The sequence below is a fragment of the Lepisma saccharinum genome, chromosome 25 (genome assembly GCF_977018435.1).
Source record: "Lepisma saccharinum chromosome 25, izLepSacc3.1, whole genome shotgun sequence".
NCBI lineage: Eukaryota > Metazoa > Arthropoda > Insecta > Zygentoma > Lepismatidae > Lepisma > Lepisma saccharinum.
Genome location: NC_139253.1, coordinates 55,595,763 through 55,623,755, shown reverse-complemented (window position 1 = coordinate 55,623,755; position 27,993 = coordinate 55,595,763). Strand labels below are relative to the sequence as shown.

Genomic DNA, 27,993 nt, shown 5'->3' with positions numbered 1-27,993 from the left:
TTTCTAAATAACTGTTACATTTGAGAGAATAGAACCTCTAATTACCAATCCAAATACAAAGGTCACACTTGATTTGATGAAAACTAGAGAAATATTCTTTCACATTCAGCTGTTGATAGGGTATGCATACATATTACAATAACACAAAGCTTAAAAAGTTAAAGACAATTTTGAACGTTTCAACCATTACAAGCAGGTGCTGAATGACTCAGCGTTCCAGTTTGTGAATATCTGGAATCTTTCCGTTTCTTTTCCCCAGAAATGGCAACGGACCAGTCTGGTAAGTTTAACTTTTGTATATGCTATATTTTACTATTTTTATTTTCAGTGTGAATCTTAATATTAACCATCATTAATTGTAATACAGCACATCATTTCACTAGTTGCTGTAAAAAAAAGACAAAAAGTAAAACAAACAACACCATGTTAACGGAAGTTCAGTTTCGTGAAAATTTCCATTTCGAGCCCTGACTTAATGAAATGTGCTTCCACCAGAGATTGAACCTGAGACCATTTTGTTACAAGAGAGCAGTCTTACAACTAGACTACCAGGGTGGGGAGCTCAATTTTAATATTTCCAGTTCTTAACATCATATTTCTCCATCTCTGATATTTCCAATGATAAGGATATATACACACACACAGACACACACACATAATTGTGAAACGAATGAGAGCATATTGCAAACACTCATATTGCCAGTACTCGAATGAGGAACAAACAAACCAGGGACGGCGCCAGAAATTTTCGACCGGGTGGGCAGAACCTCCATAGTGATAGATTAGGGTGGGCAGTATAAATGTAAGATCATATATATGTGTATGTAAGACGTATGTATCCCCCTCTCTCTTACACTACCGATTTTCCTCTTATTTCTTTTCCCTTTCATTTTCTTATTTTCCTCTTTATTCTTTTCTAATCTATTGTCGCATCTTGTTCCATTTCCTTTCGCTTTGTCTCTGATGCACACAATTATTTCAAGGAAGTGTTTACCCATGCGCAGCCATACATTCTAATCACATTCTTTCATGCATGTTAATACAGTAAAATATATGTGAATTAGGTTTAAGCTTGTGTTGCAAATACAAGGCACATATTTGATTTTATGTATTCGGCGACAGTGATAGAAAGTGCGATGGTAGAGAATCGTGAAATTTCTCGTAATTTAAATACATGTTCCTGAGTGTAGTATTTTCATCGTATGAGTTTTTGACTGAAGGACTTTTCTTACTCTTTGGGGGTCACTTTTCTTAACTTACAAGGTTTATACAACTGACAAATTTTTCTTAATTTTTTTCAGTGGCGGCGATTGGGTGCCAACATTTGAGGGGCAGGCACAATATACTTTTTCTTGGTAGAAAAGGCTTAGCATAAAAAGGCCATAGTGCGGCCGCAAAAAGTGACAAAATGTGGCGGGGGAACTGTATCTCCCCCTCCCTTCACGATCTTACTAATCGCCGCCACTGAATGTTTGGATTAAAATGAACGTCTTATTAGGAATGATTTAAAACAAACACGGAAAACCAATTCTTTGTTCATTGTCATATTCTTTGTGGTAACAAAATGATTAGGACACAAGGAATTCATCGCAGTTGATCACCGTACCAATAATAATTCATCTATTTTTCATACATGACTTGGGTTGTATGGCGTGACCATTTCCAACACACTTAAATGTCAACCTCGATCCTGTGCAGCATACCCTGGAAACTTTAATTTTTCAGGGCAACGAGTCCCTGGCGCCTGGAACCACAGTCAAAGTAATAATTTATGAGGGTTTGCATTTTGAGTATCAGCATGTGTTTGTTTTCGCCCCTTCGTTACTTTAATCTAATCACCATTGATCGTCGTCATTATCAAAATTAGCAGAAAAATGACTTACAACAAATCAACCACAACTTACTCTTCCAAAAATGGAGTTTCATTAGTTCATACTTCTTAGAAAGTTGAGGTCGTAGTTTCAATTGCACAGAGTTTCATTAGTGGATCAAGGCAGCTAATTCCGTGAACAATGACGTTGTTTTCCGAATGTCTCAAATATTTGTCTCAGGAAATCACCCTCTTAAAATAGACGCATCTTCTGTGGTGATAAAATGACATGCTTGGTGCGAGTTCTTTCTGTATTTTTTCCCCAATAGCATAACGCTGTCGCATTATAATGAAGATATCCTGTGTTCCCCTCCTCTGGTGGAAGCACAATGCACACTGGTTCGGACTATACGTTAAATTGTAGGTTTAGTCCCGATTAGCCTATCTGAGCATAAAAGTGGGCTTAAAAGCAAACTAACAAAATCGTCTTCTCGATAGTTCTTGACATAACTTTCTCTTCTTTACTTCAGCTGCATCTACATTTTCTGTTGACATTTTCGGCTGATTCATGTGGCAAAATTTATGTGTGGAACCAGGATTTCTAAATCGGACAAGCCATTCATTAGCAATTGAATAATTCTGTACCTTTTTCCATACATAACTGGTTTATTAAAATTTATTCACTTCGGTATTGTAGTAATTATTATGATTCCTTCTTATTAGTAGAACGAATATGAAGTTGATATTTCGCATACCATATTGATATTTGAAGATGACAAGTATATAAAATTGTAATGAAATAAAAAAGGGACACTTCTGGAATTCCAATGCAGAGCTAATTAAAATTATATTATACTCTCTAGCATACTTAAACCCGAAGGTTTATGGCTACATCATCCCTCCATCCTCGTCTTGGCCTTCCTAATGGTCTCTTACCATCAGGTTTCTCAACAAGATTCCTGTAAAGTATTTTTTCCTCTGCCATTCGTGTCACATGGTCTGCCCATTCAAGTCTTCTTGACTAAATTATTCTAATAATAATTAAAAAGTGCAAATAATTGATTGTGTTGCTGGAGGAAGTAACGCTAAGATAATGTTTTTATTTATTTATTTAGAGATTATTTTAACCATACCCAGGTCGGGATTTATATACGTATGTGGAGACCCGGAGCAGAAGTCCTCAAGTTCACCCTAAATTCTGATCTAATCTTGATCATACCCTGAATAATTTTGAGCCTCCTAAGCCTATTAGCTGCTTTTAATCATGGAAGTATTCATTTGATCAAAGTTTTTGTTTCAATAGCTCTAGTAATTACTTTCACTTTCAAATTACAAAATTGGCTTTTTATGGGTTGATAAATATGTGAACATTTCTAGCATAGAAGATAATATTCACAAGTAAAATATACATGTTATGCACACCGGAATACACTTATTTTCATATATCCCCAAGTATTTGTACTTATTGAATTTGATTGGGTGGGCAATCGGGTGGGCACAGGAATTTTTGGGTGGGCGCTTGCCCACCCGTGCCCACCCCTGTCGCCGTCCCTGAAACAAACAGAAACGAAACTTGACGATTCTTTAGATGCTGAACGTCCTCCTACTTACAATAATTCATTTTTCGCACCTGCTAGATCTTTTCCTAGAACTAGTGATTCGATTTATAGAGGTTAATAATTATAATTATACACATCTAGCTGTTTATGCACATATTCTTCATCACCGTTCGAACCTTCAACCAAAGAACAATCTCCCAGCTGCTGAATACCTACCAGGCAGGCAGAAGAGTATCATCTGAATTAGTAGCAAGTTTGGGGACTAATGACTGGCCAAATGGGAATTTTATAATGGAAAGTATTAAGTAAGAAAACTTCTAGCTTTTCTTATTTACGGTTGAAATGCATCTACCATACTATAAAAATCTGGGGGCTACAATGGGAGCTGAGGTCAGTTTCGGGGGGGCTTCAGCCCACCCTAGCCATTTTTAGGATTTCTACCAAAGTGAATAGTTATTATCCAAATAACTAATAACAACACAGGCCTGCAACCAAAAAACTGCACAGGATATAACTGTTTCTTATAGATTTTTGTATGCTGAATACAGGGAAAATATTAAAAAAAAATGCCATCATGTCAAGAGTTTCTCGCAAAAGTTGTGTGTGTACAGCTTCGGAATCTTACACTGAACAAAAAATTGTGCGCGTTATTCTCGATTTGAAAATTCTTATTCAAAAATGACTTCTAAAATAAAAATAAAGAGTAAAAAAGAGAAAATGAAGGACAGTGACGGGGAGAGGAGAAGGAAAAAGTGGATTGGATATTGTGGGGGAGGGGGATTTAGGCCAGCTCACAGAACCATCATGTCTTGACGTGATTCATTCGGTTCTTGGGAAGGAAAAGTTGTCGTGGAGGTGTGGGTGACGACAAGATTAAACAAGCCCCGACTTGTTCTATTCAGTAACTGTATGTACAGGTTACACTGGTCGGCAAATTGGAACTTTTCCTCCCTGGCAAAATTAAAAGTGATTCTTATAGATTTCGAGGTCCTGATTCAGAATCTGAAAACCGTTTTCCTCCATCACCACCAGTTCTGAAATATTTCACTTTCAAAATTTACAAAATTTCCAATGCATTCAGTGAGAGTCGAATATGACAAATAATTAGATGGTACTGTACTAAAAAAAAAAAAAAAAAACACCTTGTCCCTGTTTACCCATTGCCTTCACAAACAGTTTCATCAGGCCAAGCTTGATATGGAGAGGTGGTAACAAAATTTTTGATTTCTCGACTAAAGCTGGCAGTGATACATTTTTCTCTCCTGGAATGTTTTCTTCACAAAGTGACCATTCTATTACAGCATAATGTCTGTCCTTTGCTCGGCTGTCCCACTCACAAATAAAACAGCAAAATGCTGTGTAACCCCCTTGTAACCCAGTCAGCAATGCAACAACTTTTAAGTCCGCACATATGTTCCACTGATGTTCTTGGTAACATATTTTCTGCAACATTCGTTCAAGGTTTGCATACGTCTCTTTCATGTGAAATGCATAAGCCAGTGGTATTGATGGCAACTTGTTCCCATTATGAAGTAAAACAGCCTTCAAACTAACCTTTGATGAATCTACAAAAAGTCTCCATTGATCAGAGTCATATTCGATCTCAAGTTCTTTCATCAATCCCCTAACACAGTTAGTATACACCAAGTCACCCTCCTTTGAAAAGCACTTTGCAATCGTTGATTCCCTCTTCCTGAAGTATGACACATTTACATCACTTTCCAAAAGGTTCCACTGTTGAAGTCTGGATCCAAGCAGTTGCACCTTTGTTTTGGGTAAATCCAAGTCTGGAACTAGGTCGTTCAACTCAGCTTGAGTAATTAAGTGCAGGATGTTGGTCATGGGTGGATGAAACTCATCATCTTCTTCATTCCTAAAATTGCATCTCTTGCATCATCTTCCAGTTCTAAATCCACGGTGTTTTGTTCCGGAGGCTTTGGCACTGGCATTAAGTTATTGTGAGGGATAGTTCTGAGAGCAGATGGTATGTTCAGGTACTCCAATTTTCATTTCAATTTGCTGGAGAAACCGCTAACGTTCACCATACAAAAATAACAGTCATCTAGATGATTACGGGGTTCACGCCACACCATTGGCACAGCAAATTACATTCCTTTATGGGTACCGTTCAACCAACCAACAAGAGTTCTCGAACAAATACTGCAACATATTTTGGGGGCCCATGCTTTTTCTTGATCACCAACCTTGCAGCCAAAATAAAGCTCATAAGACTTCCTCACAAGAGGAGTTAAAGGTTTCTTTTGAGATTTTAGTGTTAACTTGCCACAAATTTAGCAGAAGGTGTTGGTTGGTTACAACACGTACGAGACATTTCAGAGAATTCACTTCACTTAATACTTTGACGGTAACGTAGAAAACAAAATTTGCATAGATTGAATATATAGAAGTATAAGAAAATAAGTTCAGTAAGAAGTAATGCATTTGCTCAACAAATGCATGTTTACTGTTTTCTTTTAATTGCTTATACAAGATTCTAAGAGGACATTGGATACTATATTAAATACTTGTCCTTATGAGAAACTCTGTAGACACTTCTTTAAAATTTAATACAATAGTTATTCACTTATATACAGAGCCATCTTTGGAGCAGATTATAAAAGCCTGATATTTTGCTCGATGATGAGCTCATTGCAACAAATCGAGAAATATCTTCTCCCTCAAAATTGATGGGTGATGGAACAATTTGGCTATGAGATCGAGATTCAGCACCCTCAAAAACATAAGAAACACCCATTTCCATTGCAAGGAGGAATTCCATGCCGAGCAGTGTTATTTGTTTATCCATCACTACTAGTTCTGCATTTAAGCTTACCAGTACGATTCTTTCATCTTCGTGCAATATGGCTCCAAGAGGCTGTGTTATTTCTCCGGATAGCTTTTGTTTTATTTGTGGTGAATACACTGTTAAAGATCAACGAAGAAACAAAAGTGATTTTGTGAAGAAAGTTTATTTTGCATACTTCAAACTCAAACTTGGGGATCAAGACAAGGCCTGGACTCCCCATAAGGTGTGCAGGAGGTACGAAGAAGATCTCTGCTTGTGGTATAAGGTTAAGAAGCCACCTTTTCGTTTTGGCATCCCAATGATGTGGCGTGAACCGCAGAACCACAGTAATTACTGCTACTTTTGTTCAGTTAATGTTAAAGGTTTCAATAGACGAAACAAAAAAGAAATAACTTACCCAAAGAGGGAAATCTCGTTTTTTGTAGTGATGTCCCTGGGCTCATGAGGCAATTTGACATAAAATACGAATCATCCCAATGGTGCTTATTTATAGACTCTTCCAAAACAAGCCTCAAAGCAGTCTTGCTGCATAATGGAAATGAATTCGCTTCAATTCCTGTTGGACACTAAGTGCATCTGGAAGAAAGTTATAAAGATTTGGCTCTAATTCTTGAGAAAATCAAGTACGATGGTCATCGCTGGATGGTTTGTGGAGACTTCAAGATACTAACCATGTTGTTGGGCCAACAGTCAGGATATACAAAGTATCCCTGCTTCCTGTGCTTGCGGGATAGTCGAGCTCCAGATCTTCATTTGAAAAAAACCGACTGGCCATTTTGAGATGCCCTAATTCCTGGTGAAAAGAACGTCATAAGTAAAAGCCTGGTTCCACGTGAAAAAGTTCTACTCCCACCTCTTCACATCAAATTGGGACTTATGAAGCAGTTTGTGAAATATCTACCAAGAGATGGGGAGTGTTTCAAATACCTGTGCTCCAAGTTCCCGAAACTGTTTGAAGCTAAGTTGAAAGAGCGAGTTTTTGTAGGACCCGACATACGTAAACTTTTGTCTGATTCCTCGTTTCCAAACTCCATGAATGAAATTGAAAGAGAAGCATGGTATTCTTTAAAAATGTGGTGCACAAATTTTTGGGAAATAAAGATCCTGATTACAAAAACATTGTAGAATGAATGCTGTCTGCATTTAAAGCTCAAGGCTGCAACATGAGCTTAAAGGTTCCCACGTGGACTACTTTCCTGAAAACTTAGGAGCCTACAGTGTGAGGAGCAGGAGGAAAGATTCCATCAAGGTGTTATGGAAATGGAGAGACGTTACCAAGGAAGATGGGACGTGAATATGATGGCTGACTATTGCTGGATGCTTAAGCAGGAAACTGGAAATACCGAGAAACGAAAGCGCACAGGACAACATTGTGAATATTGAACATGTATCAATCGACTGTGTTTCATGGATGACAAATTTTATTGTGTTTTAGTTGATAATAAAAATTATGTCTTTTTGACTGAGAATTGTGGATTCAATACTGTTTTCTCTTCTTTTGCAAGAAAACAGTACATGCTGGGAAAAATGGAGGTCATATTCAGATTCAGCACACCAAAAAAACACAAAATTCACTAAAAAGAACCCATGCAGCAATTATTTTTTTTGCAGCATTCTTATAATAACTATTCTAATTATTATATCATTACTAACTTTATATTATTATTTACGCACTTCATTCAAGGCAATATTAATAAACTACAAAATTAATATATGAATTGCATCAATTTTTGGAATTATTCTAGTTCAATCAATTTTTAGAGTACAGAAGAGCATGCACTCACTGGAAGCCCAAAATGTTAACAAACGAATACAAAACGAAACGAATGGGTATGAACAGGAAGGAGGCGTTTCTGGACTCCATTGTGAGAGGAGATGAAACAGGTTTTCCATCACACATCTGAATCCAAGCAACAATCACTCCAATGCACTCCAAGGGCACTACACACATTCCCACAAAACCAAATAAATTCAAAACTTCAATTTCAGCCAAAACAATCATGGCTTCAGTTTTCTGGGGCAGACATAGCAATCTCCTGGCACAGGAATGAATGCTGCTGCATATTGTCAGACCCTGGAACAGGTTTGGCCAACCATTCAAAACAGGAGGAGGGAAACATTGGCACATTGAGTCTGCCTGCTTCGCAACACTCAAATCCACACTGTGAATGTCATCATTACGCTTCTGGAAAGATTCAAATGGGATATTTTGGACCATCCACCATATAGTCTGGGCCTTGCACCAAGTTAATTTTGATTTGTTTCTTCACCTAAATGAAGCAAAAGAAATTGTCATGATGTGCTTCAACAGACAGGTGGCAGATTTCTGGGATACAGGAGTAGGTTCCCAAACTTAATGAGTGTTTGGATAATGGATAATACATTTTGCACAACTTCAATCCCAGGATTGTAGCTCATTCCACAAAAATTTACACAAAAGAAGTACAATTGTGATTTTCTCAACTCAAGAGTTCATACGTTATCAGAAGGGACTCCCCAGTTGAGAATGAATTTAGAAACTTAAAATCTTCAGGAGGGGTGGGGCAAATAAGAAGTTTGTTAAATGTCACCATTTGTGAATTGCAAGCAAAATGTACTTCCCAAAAGATCTCTTACGTATGTATGTGTATGTATGTATGTATCAAAATACGTCTTTTGCGACATATACTAGTACAAAATATATCAATATAACTTGTAGAAACTGTAATATATTTGTAATCAATAGTAACAAAATTAACTGTAATAACGTAACATGTGGTAACAAGATTTAATGAACATCAGAAAAATACATTATTCATAAAACATGTTTAAAATCTGGCAAAACCAAATAATACAAATAACATTTAACTTTCTACAAAACATAAAATTATCAGAAAATAAAAAGACATTAATTGGTACTATTTAAAATTGATTTTATACATGTAATCAAAAAAAATGTAGCTAAATGTTATAATTGGAATGATAAGAATACAATGAAAAATGTACTGCTACCCTTTTCAAATATACATATTGCTTTCATTTACTAATATACACAGAATATACACACTTTATAACAAATACTACATTATTGCAAAGTGCATTATGGAGATAAATATTTCATTCTTATTAAAGTAAATTTTATATAATTTTATAAAATAATTCTTTAAAATTATTTTATTACAGAGCCCACACTATCTGTAACATTCAAACACCATTACATTTGTCTCCATCTCTTAGGGCCAGTTTTTCAATGTGCGATCAAAGTTCGGATTGGGCAAATAACCAGAGGTTACAGCAATTTTGGGTTTTTCATCAGCGGTCAACTCCTCAACTGGAGGTTAAGTGGCTGTGAACTTGATCCGTGCTTCATCTGGAGGTCAGCGAAATGACTGGTAGTTTGTGAATAAACATAGCTGCCTCATCGGAAGATCGATCTCCACCAGACAGTTTCTCAGGCACATTGAACGGGAAATAATTCAATAACAAGTTACATTGGTGTAAAAATAAACTTGGTTGTGCTTGGCAGAATTCAAATGAAGTCGCAGTAACAGATAAAAAAAAATCATTTGTGTCCACGTACTGGTGGCATCTGTCCTATCGTGAAGGAAAACCCCAAGTGGCAAGTTGGTGTAGTGGGTAAGGGCTGTAGCTTGGAGTGGGGGTACAGTTTTATGTTGTGAGTTCAAGTCCTGCTGCTGACTTTTTCTTTCTTTTTGTTATCGTTCATTTACCACGACTGTGATATTATGTATTTTATTTTGCACGATCCTAACACACGTATTAAAAATTGTTGCATTTTTATATCTTTGGATAGAGATAGTGTGTAAAAGTTGAATACAAAATATGAATGTTCAATGAAAGATATTTACTTTCTCCGTGATGTTACGTTCTCCCAAGAAAAATAAAGTGTACAAAGCGAATATATACTTCTAGTCTAAAGATACGTGCAAGATGAAAACACATTATTTCCTAATTAGCTAGATAGAGTTGTTTATATTTGATGTCTTCTCTTTTGTACTGTAGGAAAGGATAATTATTTGTGCTACCAATTACCATTTTCTGGTTTGTGAAGATCTGTTTTAGGAAAAAAAAAGCCAAATCTGTAGTAATTGTTTTCCCCTTGTATGAATTTCTTTGTAGCAACGGAATACGTGCACGTTAAGTTCTGCTGTAAACAGTGAATTTCAACAACCGCATGTGCCTTATTGTAGTTCTACCTTTTCACACTAGGAAAAATTTAATTTGAATTTACACACCTAGATGTCAGTGCCATCGAATTTCTCGCTCAGCATTGCAAACTCACAATTGTTACGTGCCGAACTTACAGTCAACGAACCTTTGGTTATTTTTACATTGAAAAACCCAGTGTTGGTAAAGACTGGAGGTGAACTCCAACTGGAGGTTGGCTGACCAAAACGTTGACCAGACATTGAAAAACCGGCCCTTAACATACTGTTTGAAAACATACTTTCTCATTCACACATGTTGTATAATTCGTTAGCTGTGGAGCAGATGCGCTAAGATGTGCTTTGCTTATGTTGGTGCGATTGAATATAGTACGGAACTTTCCCTTTGACAGGGATTTTTAACTATTTCTCATCACATAGAGACAATACAGATTTATGTGAAAATGGATGAGACACAAAAGGCAATGAAAGAAAGGGAAAATATTTGGAAGATACTGGAATGTCCTATCTGCTATGAAGTGGAAACACCGCCTATTTCCGTGTGCAAATCAGGCCACCATATTTGCAATGTGTGCAAACGGGATTGTTTACATTGTCCTGTTTGTAGAGCTGAGATAATTTTTACCAGAAACCTTACATTGCAGTCCATTTTGGAAGCCATTTCTCTGCCATGTCCAAACAAGATCCATGCATGTAGGCAAACCACATTGCTACGTGAAAGAGAGAAACACATAGAACACTGCCAGTATAAACCATTTTAATGTCATCTTTCAGGATGCACAGAAATAGTGACAGCTTGCAAAAAAGTTTCAATATCACCTCAAAGAAAAAGCATAATGTGGCTTGCAACGTTAATGGACATTCAGACTCTATTGGTCACATCACGTATGATTTCCCAAATCATACTGTGGAAGATGATATGCCTGGATTTGTTTGATCCTGGTTCATCAAATATTCTTTATTGCCAGGCACAGATTCCTCCTTACCTGTTTATATGTTCTTGTCAAATTGCACATGATGGTGGGATAAACTATGAATATGAACTTATTTTTGAAAATGCCTCGGGGCAAAAATTTACATTTTGTGGACAAGTGCATCCAGCATCTGTCACGTTTGATGAGGTTCAAAGTTCAGGAAATTTCCTATGCGTTGGTAAAATTTCACATGGAAGACTGACTATTTTGATTCGAGAAAAGGTCAAATTAAATGATTCAAATGAATTCTGATACAGAAATGTGCAAACTTGATTTCATTCCATTCCATATGCAGTATTGTTGACTGTAACATGATCTCCATTGAAGAACTTTTCCTGTAATGATACAAGGTTAGCTACCTACATTTTGTGCTGCATCACATCTTATTATACAACATGTGTGTGATATAAATGAGTTTTGTTCTTGAGTGGTTACTCTAGGTCTCCTCCCGACATCTACTGTTCTTTCTAAATGGATAGAACCAGGTGCGTAATGACTTATGTGGCGTCACAAATTAAATGTAACTTTAACTATCAGTGGACAACCATGATTCACATGTATTACTTCATACCTAGGTTACTGCATTTTGACATTTCATAATACTGAACTCAACAAAATGAATAAAAAATAAATTTACATTCCTTGCCAATTATTTATTATAAATGGATGTACTCTAAATGTATGCAATTTGAATTACACGCATGGCTTCTTCCATTGCCAAATTCACAGAACCACATTCACTCTGGACCTGGCAACCTTGATAGTCCAACACTTACTACCATTTCCACCTTCTTTTATCTATATGTGAAGATTTGGTCCGAAACATTTCCAGTGTTTGGCAAGCTTTTCCTATTCCTTCTCATTGTATACATATGTATACACATCCATGTGGACAATTGCATAGTGTTCTAATGAACAAGAAGTCTTCAGACATTAACAGTTTTAAATATAGAACACTTAAAAATACAATCCTTGTGGCTGTCCATTTTCTGCCTCACAGAGTTCTATTAACTTGTTTGATTTAGTTCGTTCATTCTAATTAATAGTTTACATGTACAGATACCAGTGGAATGAAAAGAAAATTTGAATTCAGTCTTTTTTACACAAAATTAAAAGAATCAACATTTTATCACCCATGGGCTCTGCAAGAAAATAATCTTGGGACCGCGAGCTCTCTTCTTGTATTGTCTTTCTGATATTAGCTTTTGTACACATGAGAACATATACATCTACATACACACTTCTTACCGTCTCTTATTATGCTACACATGGTTATAAAGGCTTATTTATACATATCTGTAAATAATTTAATGGTTCTTTTGCATCAATTGCAGAACATAAGTAAAGCACAAACTTTGCATCATTTGACTAAGTTCAAAATTTTTAGACAGTAAACTGATCGTGATTCATTTGTGTCCAAAAATCAGGAAAAAATGTTTTGGAGAACAACAATTTATACATTACACTGTTTATAAATTTTCAAGTAACTATTCTTCTACTACAGCAACACTAAATACAGATACTGAAACTACCTACACCATTCTCTGTCTTTTCTACTGGCCTCTTAATGAAAAATTCATTCTGAAAAATAGTGCCAAATTTTCACTTTTGTGAAAAATAAAGAGTGTATGATTGTTTGACAATTTTTCAAGGGATCAACATGTAGAGTAAACAATGAAAAAGAAATCAGATACCCGTAACAATTACCAACAAAATCGATACAGTATTTGTTGCCATTCAGCAAGCATCATACATACTCTTTTTATTCCATGATTCAGAGGCTGTCTGCAGCTAGAAGTTCTTGAATTCTTTTCACACACAACCTTGAACCTTCGTATGCCTCCTTACTAACCTAGAAGGAAGAGACTCACATGATTCCTTTATCTGTGTATTTACATAACATTAATTAATAACTTTAAAAGAAACACTGTAATAAGAAAGGTGGAAAAACACCAAAACTTGTTGGTTAAAATGATTATGATGAAAATATATCAAGATATACAGGTAATGGACAAAATAATATGAACACCTTGGTTTGCAAAGGCCTATATACGCCATCGTGGAAAAGGAACAACACTCAGCACAGATTTCAACCATCTAGTGGTGATGAAAGCAATCATATCAGTCTATCAGAAGCTGGTGTGAGAGTTGCATGCGAGCAGTCAGCTATCCGTCAAATGCAGGTATGTCCGACCTTTCAGACTTCAAAAGAGGCATGATCATAGGAGCTCGCCTGGCTGGAGCATCTGTGACAAAAACAGTTACACTTGTTGGTGTAGCACGGAGCACAGTGTCAACTGTTCTGACAGCCTACAGACAACATGGAAAGACAACGTCTGCAGAGGAGAATAGTGGGCGAAAAACAAAGTTATCCAACAGGGATCGACGTGTGTTGAAGCGAATAGTGACTCGAAAGCACAAGACAACACTGTCCCAGATAACCGCAGAGATGAACAATCACCTCCAGGACCCTGTATCAACGAAAACCATTCAAAGGGAGCTGCATTCTGTGAACATTCATGGCAGAGTTGCCATCCCCAAACCGTTAGTGACTCCACGTAATGCAGTGACACGAAGAAGGTGGTGCCAAGAGCACAAGAATTGGACACAGCAGCAATGGGAACATGTGATATGGTCAGACGAATCGTCTTTCACATTATTTCAGACCACAGGACGTGTTTATGTGTGGAGAACTCCTGCTGAAGCATTTGATATTGACTGCTTAGTGCCTACTGTGAAACATGGTGGGGGGTCTGTGATGGTTTGGGGGGCTATATCTTGGAATGGTGTTGGCCCACTGGTCGTCCTGCGTGGGAGAATCAACGCAGAGAAGTACTGCACCATCCTGGGTGACCACCTCCATCCCATGGTTCCGACTTTGTTTCCCGATGCATGCCCCATCTTCCAAGATGAAAACGCCCCTATTCACACTGCTAGGTGCATTGATGCATGGTTTGATGAGCACAGTGATGAGGTAGAACATCTCATCTGGTGTCCACAGTCCCCCGATCATAACATCATTGAGCCCTTGTGGGGTATTTTGGAGGCCAAAGTGCATAATCGGTTTCCACCTCCAATGACACTTTCAGAACTTGAGACTGTTTTGTGCGAGGAGTGGCTACGTATTCCAGTTCACACTGTACAGGACCTTTATTTGTCTATCCCACGTACGATACAAGCTGTCATTCAGGCAAGGGGGGGCCCAACCCCCTACTAATACAAGTTTTCTGCCATTGCATTAGTGTTCATATTATTTTGTCCATTACGAGGGTCACTATTTATATTTTGAGCCTTGGCAACACTGATTGAAGTTAGGCACGATTTGACGTTTGCACGGAATTGTCTGGCATTATTGACCATAACGTACTTCAAATGTTTTGTCAATAGCTTCATTTGTGTTGTTTATGTTGCCTTGGAGATTGCGCGACAACAATAAAATGGAATTAACTCGTGAACATTTTCGTGCGATGATTTTTTATGATTTTCGACGTGGATTATCAAGACAAGAGTGCATCGATCAACTTACTTCCACATTTGGCGATGAAGCCCCATCCTTTGCCACTGTGAAATGCTGGTATAACGAATTTAATCGTGGCCGCCATTCACTCACCGATGAGATTCGCGAAGGTCGTCCAAAATCAGTTGTTGTTCAAGAAAACATTGATGCTGTGCAAAACCGAATACTGCAAGATCGTCATGTGACATACTGTGAGATTGAGGCAACCATAGGCATTAGTTCCACCAGCATATATAAAATATTACATGATCATTTAGCTGTGAGAAAGGTATGTTCTCGTTGGATCCCACACAATTTGACAAAAACTCAAAAAGACGCTCGCGTCAATTGGTGCAAACAAATGCTCAATAAATACAATCGTGGTGCTTCAAAAGACGTATATAAGATTGTAACAGGTGACGAATCATGGATATATGCATATGAGCCGGAACGTAAACAGCAGTCGACTGTATGGGTGTTTCAAGATGAACCCAATCCAACAAAAGTTGTTCGCGCTCGAAGCACATCGAAACAAATGGTCGCCTCTTTTTTCGGGAAAACTGGTCATGTGGCAACTGTGCCTTTAGAGGAACGTAGAACGGTCAACTCTGAATGGTACACAACAATTTGTTTGCCAGAGATGTTCGGTCAAATACGGAAAACAAACAAACGCCGTCGGATCATTCTTCATCAAGACAATGCCAGCTGTCACACATCTCGTCTAACAACCGACTTTATGAACAGTCAAAAAATCGAATTGATGGGTCATCTGCCGTACAGTCCTGATTTGGCACCCAATGACTTCTTCTTGTTCCCGAATGTCAAGAATAAAATGCGTGGACAACGATTTTCGTCGGCGGAAGACGCCGTTGATGCGTTCAAAAACCATATTATGGAGGTGTCTCAAGAAGATTGGAAAAACTGCTTTGACAAATGATTCAAACGAATGCAAAAGTGTATTGACCATAAAGGAGAATACTTCGAAAAACAATAAAGCAGTTTTCAATGCCAAATTCCTGTTTTTTCATTGTTAGGCTCAAAATATAAATAGTGACGCTCGTACCTGTACAAGAGAGAATCAAATGAAAACTGCAAAAGTGCCATTAAAAATACTTTCTTTCTAGGCGTTTGGAAATTTGTAGACACACTCCTTGACATCTTTCCGAGCTGGTAGTACAAAGCAGTGCGGGTAAGTGGGGTTGAATGTGAGTAATAACTGATTCAAGATGGCGGCACCACTACGCAGTTGCACCAAGCAGGAACAGCGTGGAGTTATTCGATTTCTATGGAGTGAAGGTGTGAAACCGGTTGATATTCATCGGAGAATGCAGACGAAGTATGGGGATGCCTGTCTGTCACAGCAGCAAGTCTTCAATTGGTGCAAGAAGGTACGACTTTATTCACTGATGCTCCCCATCCGGGTCAGGTTCAGCGAGTTGTGACAGAGGAGTCCATAGCCACAGCAGATCGGCTTATTCAGGAAAACCGGCATGTCACCCTGGCTGAAATGGCTTCCTTGCTGAATATGAGCTTCGGTTCAGTACAACATATAGTGCATGACGAACTCCGCTACAGAAAAGTGTCCGCCAGGTGGGTTCCTCGACAACTGATGCAGGAACTGAAAGTCTGTCGGGTTGACGCATGTCAAGAGCTGCTGAGGGGTTATGAAGAGGAGGGTGAGGATTTTCTAGCTCACATTGTCACCGGGGATGAAAGTTGGGTGCACCATTTTCAATCGGAGATCCGGAGATGAAACGTGCAAGCAAAGAATGGCGACATTTATCTTCGCCGAAACCAAAGAAGTTTCGCAGCCAGCCCTCTGCAGGGAAAGTCATGTTGACTTTATTCTGGGATAAGAAAGGTCCTATTCTGGAACACTACATGCCCCCACGTACGACAGTGACTAGTGCCACCTACACCGACCTTCTCAAGAACCATTTGAGGCCAGCGATACGCACAAAGCAAAGGGGATTGCTGAGTGCACAGGTGTTTTGCTTCAACATGATAATGTCCGTCCTCATTCTGCCCGTGCAACCATGAAAACCATCGATGACCTATGCTTCAAGTGCCTAACCACATCTGCCATACTCACCAGATTTGGCACCATCTGATTTCCACATCTTTGGTCCATTAAAGGAGCACCTTGGAGGGCAGAGGTTCAAGTCTGATGAAGACGTCCAATCGGCGGTGCACGAGTGACTACACAGTCAACCAAAAGAATTTTTCTAACGCGGTAACGAAGCACTACCAATCCGATGGCGTAAGTGCATTGAACTGGGAGGGGACTATATAGAAAAATAATGTAATCAAACATTATCCCTGCATTAAAATAGTGGAAACAAATTAATTGCGGTTTTCATTTGATTCTCCCTTGTATGTATGCATGCATAAAATACACTATAAAAATATCAACAACACCTGTGGCCGAGCATGTTAAGTTGTCATTTTGATTTGATTTATTTCGCTTTGCTTTTCTGGGTTTATATGGGTTTACTGAAACAATTTCATTATATTTTCACAAAGCAAGCTTTACTGGACATTTAGTTTCTAAAAATATTACTACATACTTTATAAACATTTTTTGCCTGTGACAGGGTGACACATTTTGTGATGGGTGTGACATCATGCACATGTAGGATTATGGAACAATCTGAAGGTTATGAAAATTATCATAAATAGATTCTTCAAACTAAGGTTTGTTTCGGTGAGTGAGTTGGTGCTTTAAGTCCACTTTATGCACAGTAAGACTAATTGGGACTAGACCTACAGTTTAAAGTGGGATCCGAACCACTGTGTGCCTCCACCGGGTTTGTTTCAGAAATGAAGTAAGATACTTCAGAGCTTAAGATATAGTAACAATAAATGAGACAATTAGAACGAAATTAGAATTAATGTAGTGTTTTATGGTATAATCCTGCATCATAATGAAACTAAAATAAGTTGAAACATCACACATAAAATACCACATCTACTATAAAAAGCAATAGGTTTGAAACAATATGTTACTTAAAAGCAATGAAACTAATGTTTGTATTAATAATTCCAAATTCTGCATAGTCTTCCCTTTAATTTCATATATAATAAGTGATATTTTCAATAAAAATTAATTAACCTTGTTTGTCCACTTTCACATGGAATGGCTCTAATACAATACTCAATATTCTAAATAATGTATTGTAATTTTTATGCCTCATATGCATATTTCACACTAAATGGTGTTTGCTGTTTAATTATAGTAAACTATTGAACTAAATATTAGGAGTGTTTGTATGCAGGATGTGTTGAGGTTGCAATAATGGGTCATAATGGAGTTCTCCATTTGAGTTTTTGGTAGATCAAAAGCTGTGGGAAGGATGATAGGTTACATTTCTTCATTTCTCTGGGTATCATAATCCTGCTTTCAACCACTTTCTTTAAATCCAATGTTACATCAGAAAAAATGCTTAGTTGCTTGTAACTACCACATATTTAAATAAAAACCTACAATACAAAGCAATATATACATTAAAACAGCACTGTAATTCAGTAAAATATTCAATTTAGCTTGACACATTTTAAATTAAACGTGATCAACTAATAACAGGGCAATTTATTGTTCTGCTTATTAAAGTCTTCTTAAATATGTACATATAAATACAGGGTGATCCGTTAGGGTATGGATAAAATAAAATGGATGTGAAATTTTTTTGGTCAAATGTAATTACCTGAAATATAGTATACAAAAGACTGAAAGCTGGGAGTTTTAATTTTTATACACTACTAACAGTTTGGTACAGATTTCAGTTTTCTACATGGCTTCCATTGCGAACTCTGCACAACTGATAACGGTGATTCAATTCATTCCACGTCTGGTGTAACATCTCTGGGGTGATTCTGTCGAAAGCCTGTGTTGTTTTGAGTTTCAAATCATCAATGTTTGTGAGTTTCTGTGATGTACAGTGTCTTTAACGAAACCCCAGACGAAGTCTGGAGGAGTTAAATCTGGGGAGTTGGGAGGCCAAGCAATTGGTCCCCCCACGGCCACATCGATGACGATTGGAATGTTGGTCAAGAAAATGAGGAACCACTTGTGTCCAGTGAAGGGGTGCACCATGTAATTGAAACACACTGTTCAAGTTGCTGTCTTGTTGGAGTTGAGGCAGTAGAAACAACTGCAAACATGTCTAAGTAAGGAATATGACATATTGTGTTCTCAGAAAAGAAAAATTGTTCATACACTTTATTACAACTCGCTGCACACCACACGTTAACAATAACAAATCAGTTCAAACTAAATTGTTGCCAACACACTACAGCAAAACTCCCATGTTTCACGCATGAAAACACCCAACATGAAAATTTTCCTACTATTACATTTATGTTTCTATTAATGTTTTATTTTATCCATACCCAAATGGATAACCTGGTATATTCCCCTACATGCTAGATTATTTTTTTTTTCTTTTGTTACATGAACAGGTAAAACATGAAACCTACCTGTTTGCAATCATAACATGTGACACCATAATGGATTTTGCACCAGTGCTTTTTTCTACAGTCAGATTTCTTAGCCACCCACTTCTTTTAAATCGATTATCAAGCTCAATTTCTATCACAAAAGTAAAGTTTAATTCGTAAAATGTACTTGGCAATTGTTGGAACTGAAAAATTGAAATTTCAAGGGAAAGTTTGTGTCCAAAGGAACTTTAAATTGAAGATTCTGCCAGAACTTTAATTTGGTACAAATGGAAGAAAGGCAAAGGTATGAAAAATAGTTTATATGAACATTCCAGCAACATGATATCAGGGCATAGAACTAAAACAATGCACATCTGAGCAAATGACAGCACTTCATGAAAGCTGATTAATTCTAAACTGATGCAAGAAGATACCCATTGGAGTGGTCGATTAAGCAACTTGTCAATTATGGTGATTGTTCCTCTTTCTAATGTTGTTAGTGGCAGTCCGGTCATAATTATTACCCACTGCTTCTGAGGTAGAAATATTATTTTCTGCCCATATATGGAGAACAGAGTTAGCATTTGATTACTTGGAAGTGTTCTGCTTCATACACACGTTTGGACTATGTATACAACCACAGAAAAGCATCACAGCTCATTCTGTTGTGAAGGTTGCTACTCCCTGGCCCCTGGAAATTTCAAATTGAAAGTGAAGCCTAAAGAGCAACAGTGGTCTAGTCAGTAGGGCATCTGACTGCCACATGGGAGACCCAGGTTCGATTCCTGGGGCAAATGATCTAGTCAGAATTTTTCCCAGCCTTGTCCAAGCATAAAACAGCTCTGGGTCTCACCCAGCCTCAAATCAATGGGTGCCTGGGAGCAACCTTAGGGGGATAAAGGCAACTGGAGCATGGTACTGATCACATCACATATAAAATGGCCGAGATCGAGAATGTGTGGGGCCCTACCCCTAAATGTGCCTTCATGGCATGGTGCTATATGCATGGAAAACTTGACCTTTACCTAGCCTAAAGAAGTGAAGTACAGGGTGACAATTAATGAACTATATGAAATAAAATGGAAATTAGTGACAAACCACGTAGTACACAAACTGTATTGCATATGTAAACGGCACTACAGACATTTGGATTTAGGTTATGACATGTTCGATATGTCTGCCATCTCTGGCGATGACGTGGGGCAGACGAACAGCAAAATTCTGCATGACCCGCTGAAGTGTCGAAACATCGATGACCTCCTGAATGGCAGTTTTCAGCTCGGCAATGGTTTTGGGGTTATTTCTGTACACCTTGTCCTTCACATAGCCCCCTTCCAGTGGCCTCTGGGTACCCCAGAGCCAGAATGCGGTCCCCAAAATACTCCTCAAGGACATTTTCACTTGCTAATGGCTGACATCAACACGTTGCATGCGCATATGCATATGAATTCCCATCATGCCCTGTGGCCAGCCACGCCGTTTGGACGTCATCACACGAACCGTTCAGAAATTATGACGATTTTATTTCATATAGTTCATTAATTGTCACCCTGTATGAGGGGCACTTGAAAAGTTCTTGAACTGATCAAGAAGGAAATAATCTCGAACCATGAAACTTTTCTGCAATCCACATATTCACCCTAAAGTTCAACACTCTTGGCATATCGTGTCTCAAGTTTCTTTCACTCTTCTGAAATGAATTATTTTGTGTCTTGCAAAAAAAATGCCTTGTCGCTGATATCACCTCTGAATCCTTGCAAAATGTCTGTCCTTTCAGTGTCTTTAAAGGTTAGGAAATAGGTAATAGTCAGAGCAAGATCTGGGTTGAAAAGTGGATTGTCTATGTACTGAAACCTCTAATCCTTCAAAAAGTCAATGTCTCCCTAGCCTTGTGTGAGGAAGCATTGTCCTGAAAAAACAGAATAACTTTCCACATTATTTTTCCTCCACAGGTCCTTTAATAACTTAAAACAAATGAAAAATTGTGTTATGATTTTGCAAACTGGCACACTACTATTCTTGCAGTTCACGGTTCTTACAAGCTCAAGTGCTCAAGCATTCGAAGATTTATTTCAAACTAGAAGGAAAGGTCTGATGAAGGGAGCATGTGTTCTCCTGAAACCTTGCAGCAAAAAATTTGTTTTCATTAGCTTGTAAGTACCGTGAACTGCAAGAAAAATAATTCTACAATGCAAGCAATACATACATACAAGAAGACAGATTAAATATAACATTTGCAGCATGAGGTGTTACATGTTTTTTTCTCAATCTTTTTTGAAATTCAAGTGCATTTATACTTACAAGGGAGAAATTCAAAAATCCATGTGGAAGGCCATCTAGTATATCCAGCTGAACAGGTTTCCCTAATCTCTTCAGCTTCTTTCCAAACATTACACAATCATCCAGGCAGGGATCCAATTGGACTGACTGAAAAAAGGAATAATGACACAAACAAGGGAAAGTAGTTTTCTATAAATTATGTAAACAGAGAAATAAACAAACACAGACACACGGTTTGCGAATGTGTACACATATATACTTCAAGTTGAATCAACTTTAATTAATGAATCCCCAAAACAGCTTAGTTGTAAAGGTGTAGGCACGTAATTGCTACAAGTAGAGGCATATTGTCTTACAGGATATGCCTTAGTATTGCAGGACAGTGTTGTTGCCAATCTTAACTTGAAATAATTTTAATTTCAAATGTACTCACAAAATATCCATATAGGAACGTGTATTAAAAATTAATACTATTGCTTTTAATAGGAAATTATCATTAATCAGAATAAAATTCTCGGGCAGGTGCAAGAACATTAAACCAAACAAAATATCCATATAGGAACGTGTATTAAAAATTAATACTATTGCTTTTAATAGGAAATTATCATTAATCAGAATAAAATTCTCGGGCAGGTGCAAGAACATTACACCAAACATCATAAAAGATGGTTCTTTATATTGTGAAACGATAAAAATATATTCCTGATTTGTCTGTAAGACTCTAAATCATATTGTGTTTTTAGACAAATTTTAAAGCCGTGTATATTCTAAAGATACGTACGGGTGTTTGAAAGAGGTGAGTCAAATTTTGGCCGTGCAAAATGAATGTCAAATTAAGATTACAAATTTCAAACATGCAATTTAATTTCAGTTATGGTAATTTGCATTCGTTACACAAAATACATAATTAAAAGTATCACCGGTACAGATCATTGCACTGAAGCAGCGATAAGGCAAAAATTCCTTGCTTGTCGTACCTGGAAGAAATTCTTTCAACATCCATGAAGATGCGTGTTCATGAAAAGAGGTTTAAATCAAATAGTCAGTTTCTGGTTTCTCTTGATGAAAGGTACCTGAAAATTTTTAACAACATCTTCATTGCTTGAAATTTTAATGAGCATTATATAGAGTCTCCGTTCTGCACCGTGGCCATGCAGTCTAAGGTGCAAGCTTTGGGCTCCAGCTATGGAACGCATGCAGGTTAGTCTCTCCTGAGGGAAGCGTAACACCTTTTCCTGAGATTTCAATTTGCGGATAGGACTGGTGTCCTTCCACCATCATGAGGAAATTGAAGAGCTACCAATGAGTAGTTCAACCCGGTCATGGAAACCTAAAACGTGCTGATCACACGTCATCCTCTAGCTGGTTGAATGATCTCCCAGCTCTGTTGGATGGAGGCAGGCAGACAGTAGGTAGGCACTAGCCCTCAAGAGCTGTTCCACCACAGGTTATTTATAATATTTACATAGAGTATCCAAGGAATGAGTGTGTCTCAACCTATACTGTGCCTATCCAAAGAGATTACACGATGAATTTTCAGACAATGCAAATACATATTTTAGCAAGTTGGTTAAGTGTTTGTGCTAAAATTACAACATGACCACTGAAGCAGACCCTTCCATCATCCTATTTAAAAGCATCATCTCGTACAAGGTACGTAAAGGTACCACATGAATTGTTTAAATCCAGTAAATACATTGGTGCTTTGCTTACCAAACGCAGTATGGCCCATGATGGTGTTTGTTATGTGAATCATTTGGAATGGAGGACCCTGTTTCCCGTAGGTTATTACAGAAACAACATAATTCATTCCTGAGGCCAGTCCAAAATTGTGAATTGTCTTAGAGATTATTGTGCTCTACAAAGGGAAGTTAATTTTCAAACAGTACATCTCCAAGAAGCACAAATGCCTTGGTATCAAGTTATACCACGTTTGTGATTCTTTGGGATATGCTTATGACATGCGAGTGTATCAGAGCAAGGACAGTGAACTGGCGACAAATACACAGACTGCGACACACAGACTAGCTTTGGGACTGATTGATATGATTGATTGATTGATTGATTTGGTGTTTTAAGTCCACTTTGTGCACAATAAGGCTAATCGGGACTGGACCTAAAGTTTAAATTAGGATCTGAACCACTATGTGCCTCCACCGGGTATTGAATCCGAGACCCCTTGATTACAAGGCAACGACGCAAGCACTGTGCCATCAGGGAGAGTAGAAGGAGTTGGTCATAAGGTATTTGTGGATACCTTCTCTTCTCCAGATCCCTTCAAGGATCTCAGAGCACGGGAATCCAGTACTGTGGGACCACCAAACTATGAACACCGGGGCTGCCTCCGGGCATAGGATGAAAAGACCTGAAGATGAAAAGAGGTGAAATACGCTTCTTCATAAAAGGTGGCATGACATTGACCTGTTGACGGGAGAAGAGAGAAATTTACAATCTCTCCAATTTTAACATGGCAGCACAAGATGGGAACCTAAGAGATGAGTGTGGCAATTCCAGAAAGCCTATTGTAGTGGAAGAATACAACAGGCACATGGGTTATGTTGACATGTCCAACGGAATTACTAATTCATATAATGTGCATCGACAGACAATTAAATAGTGGATCCAACTTTTCTTTCATCTGGACAATACAATCCCAAACACCTTCCTTCTTCACTCACCTGACACATCTGAGGTTCCAGGAATCTGTAATCCAAGCATGTGCAGAAATACTCAGGGTGGCTCATACAGGCCCATCGACCAAACAATTCCACAACATAATGATTTTAGTGTGGTAGCAACCATGTAGCTGACTGAGTAAGCTAGACAAGATTGATGGATTGATTTTTATAGTATGGTCACCTCACCACTTAGGCTATTTTTGCCCCACACAATAGAGGGATACGCACCTTAATTAAAACAAATTTGAGGGTAGGCCCCTAACAAGAAAATAAAGTATGTGTATTAAAAACTTCTTTATTCAATTTATAAAACTAATTCATTCACCCATTACTTAAAAAGAACTAAAACTATACTAACTCCGAGGTCTAAAATATCCTTCCGTAAGTTAAAAGCTGAGGCTGTAAATGGACACTCAGCACACAGAAGGAGAACACAACCTCACAAAGGATTATACTGGTCAATAGTACAGACAAAAGAGCCACTTTGGCCTGCAAGGGGTGTATCATGTGGAAGTGTGGTTGACTTTTTGAGTGTTTTACCAGAAGGATGCCCCTTGACATACTCATAACTTAGGGTAAGTGTAAAATTTATGATAGAGTGATATATTAAATGTTCTCAAAGCATAAAAATAAAGTTACATACCAGTATGCTAACTCGTGGTAATTTCTTTAATACTTCATCTGCAGCCCAGTATGGTGACAAGTACGGGTCTTTTGGAACAGTGAACTTAAATTCCTCTGTAGGACTTCGTTGTAACAGAAAGTCTAGATGAGATGTTTCCAGTGGAATTTCTCCCAAACTTGGCCTGGGTGTTATAAAAGAGAAATATTATTTTTGTTAACATTTATTGGTTGCAAAAAATCTGTGAAGTATTTGACATCAGCATTTGTGACTTCCAATATTCCCGTGCACGTATGTATAACATTCATATCAATATATTTCCTTGTAAGTAAAAAGAATATTGATTGATTGATTGGGTGTTTTAAGTCCACTTTATGCACACTAAGGTAAATCGGGACTGGACCTATAGTTTAAAGTGGGATCCGAACCACTATGTGCCTCTACCGGGACCCCTTGATTACAAGGCAATGACGCAACCGCTGCACCATCGGGGAGGCCTTGAAAAAATAATATTACCGCAATTTTAAATATCTGTATTTATTTTTATAATACTAAATTGCATTTTTGAGTTACTAGTTTTCCACATCATCATTGTGCAACATGAAAGGACAAATTTGCTGTGGAAAACACTAGTGAAACCTTGACTTTACGTCTTTTTAGGGGAGATGAAAGAACTTACAATATGGGAAAACGTAAAATCGAGGAAAATTTTAAAACATTTTGCTATGATGGGACCATCAAGGTAGAATGTATAATGCGGAAAATGTAAAATTGGGGTTCCACTGTATTATCTTCAAGGAAAACAGAAACCAAAAGAGTGCTAATAATAATGAGCATAGTTTAAAAAGTTCTGAAAAGTTAGAAGTATATAAATGAAGGGCTCGGGTGTAAAACATGGTAAGTGGCATTTTACTCATTTTTAAGTTACAAAGTAAAATGTGCCATCCTTCAATTTTCGCTTGAAATTTCCATGTCATACAATTTGCATTGGACTCGGTGAAGCCTTCTGAAATTGGTAAACACAACACAAAAACAATTTATCTACAGTGTAGCTTCTAATAACCTTTTTTCTTCAGAAATGACCAAAATACACGAGCCATTCAAATATTGAAAGAAAATGCAAATGAGATGTGAATCCAGGGAGGTGCAGCAAGTAACCAAGGAACAGGAAGGTTAGTTAAAATTGTTAAATGCTCTTTTTTTTAAATATGAAATAACTGAAAGCATAGGCTGAAACAAAAGAAATACAGTATTTGTCCTTGCCACAAAAAAATGAAGAACATACAAGTGTGGGAAGAGAAACTTTAGCCATAAATTAAGTTTTGTTTCTTGCTTGAGTGATCATTCATTGTAGAAACTGATGCAAAAGACACATTCATCAATGCATCCGACTAATGACACTAAGAAATTTGTCTCACACGAAGTGCATATTAGCAAGTGAATTTGAGATACAGTGTATGTATTAAATCTGCTCTTCTATCTGTAAGACACTATACAATGACATGTCAGAAAATTATTGTTAATTTCACTGCTAGACTGATATGTCAATTGCTGATAGTCACTGCCAACAAATTAATAATTTCCCATCCATAGTTTGAAATAGAACATTAACAGGCAGGGGCGCCGACTTGTCAAAATTATTGAGGGGGTTCTGAACACTGAAATAAATGAATGAATGACTCACTCCCTCCCTTTTTTACAAATACAAATTACGTCTTTGTATAACAGTTTTTAAGCAGCTATTATATTCCTCATGCAAATGAAATGTAACATGAAAAACGTTTAGAAAATGTTTCAAAGTCTCTTTATGTCTTTTGTGTCTACTCATTTGTTTCTTAGATAACAATTAACATTTTTATTGAAAAGTGTGTATTTACATTAAGAAGCCAACCTAACAGTTTTATGCCCGCCTCGGTAGCCGAGCGTGTTGGGTGTCAACTCAACTAGCTTTGATCCAGAGGTCTCGGGTTCGAGTCCCGGCGAGGGCATGAGTGTGTTTTAATGTGATGGGTTGCAAATAACCCATAAAATAACTAATATTTAACAGTTTTATTTAATTATTTACATAAATGCTAACACAAATCGCAGGAAAATAGTTTACTTTTTTGTTCTTGCTAAAATATTTTACTTTTTAAATTTATTTTGCAATAATAAAAAAAAATAGCATGTACACTAAGATATAAAGTGACATACACAACAAAAACATATGAATATGATTTAAAAATAAAGCAAAAGTTGCTCTACGCACTGGGTTATTTTCTTATGAACTCATTAACGACCGGTCTCAGGTCCAAATTATCAAGCACAGTTTGATGTATATGGAGTACCGCTAAACTGCTTAGTCTCTTCTGCCTCATTGTAGATCTCAAATATGTCTTTAGTCGGCGAATAGCACTGAATGACCTTTTGGCTGTGGCTGTCGTCACTGGCACAGTGCGGAGGACCATCATGAATTTGACGCCTGGAGGGTGCTGTCTTCCAAAAGAAACTTCCTTATGTCACGCATGGTAGTTAGAACCACTTTCTTCTGTTTGGCGATATCACCAAGCATGGACGGACATGTGTAAGGAGAGCCTATCGGCATCCAAATCTTGGCGATAGAATTCTCGCGTTTGCTGAAAGTTTGTTGTGCAACTGTTCACAGCCGAGATGCATTCTTTCTCTACGGCTGTTACTTTTTGTAGTCCTGTAGATGCATGTCCTTGTTTAACACATGATTTTGCTGTGTCACACATGTCAGTGCATATTGATTTGTAATACTATTTTGGAGTGTAGAACTTGTGATGTTTGGCAGCATTAGGATTTTCAAGTCTCTTCTGGCTCATCAATGAGGCTCGGTTTGCCCTCTGTGCATTTTAGCCAGAACTGCTCAAAACACATTCGCTTTTCTTGAAAGATGTCAATCAAGTATTTTAGTTTTGATTCCACTTCTGTAGCACCAAAGCGTGGAGACTGAATATTTCAGTTTACCTCTTCTATTGGACCCATCACATGGCAGTAGAGGGAGAGAAAGAAAAATGTCTTGAATTGAAGCATTGTCTCCAGGTATCTAGCACATTTTGATGCTGCGTCAGTAGAATCTTCTTCAAAAAATTTCTCAAAAAAATTGAGATGGTTTTCATAGTTCCTTAAGATCTGTTGCATACTGGAGGCTCTCAACGTCCA

At 37.6% G+C, this 27,993-nt stretch overlaps 1 protein-coding gene across 1 annotated transcript in view; it reads right to left on the bottom strand.

Moving 5' to 3' along the window:
• Window positions 1-9,073: 9,073 nt before the first annotated feature.
• The window catches only part of Hsl (hormone-sensitive lipase), a 20,144-nt gene continuing 1,224 nt past the window's right edge, over window positions 9,074-27,993 (bottom strand). The window contains exons 2-4 of the mRNA XM_083111610.1: window positions 24,850-25,012; window positions 21,550-21,675; window positions 9,074-13,167 (exon numbers count right to left, since the gene is read on the bottom strand). Of these exons, the coding sequence (XP_082967736.1) occupies window positions 13,090-13,167; window positions 21,550-21,675; window positions 24,850-25,012 (367 nt within the window). The 3' untranslated portion in view covers window positions 9,074-13,089. The remainder of the gene's footprint in view (window positions 13,168-21,549; window positions 21,676-24,849; window positions 25,013-27,993) is intronic.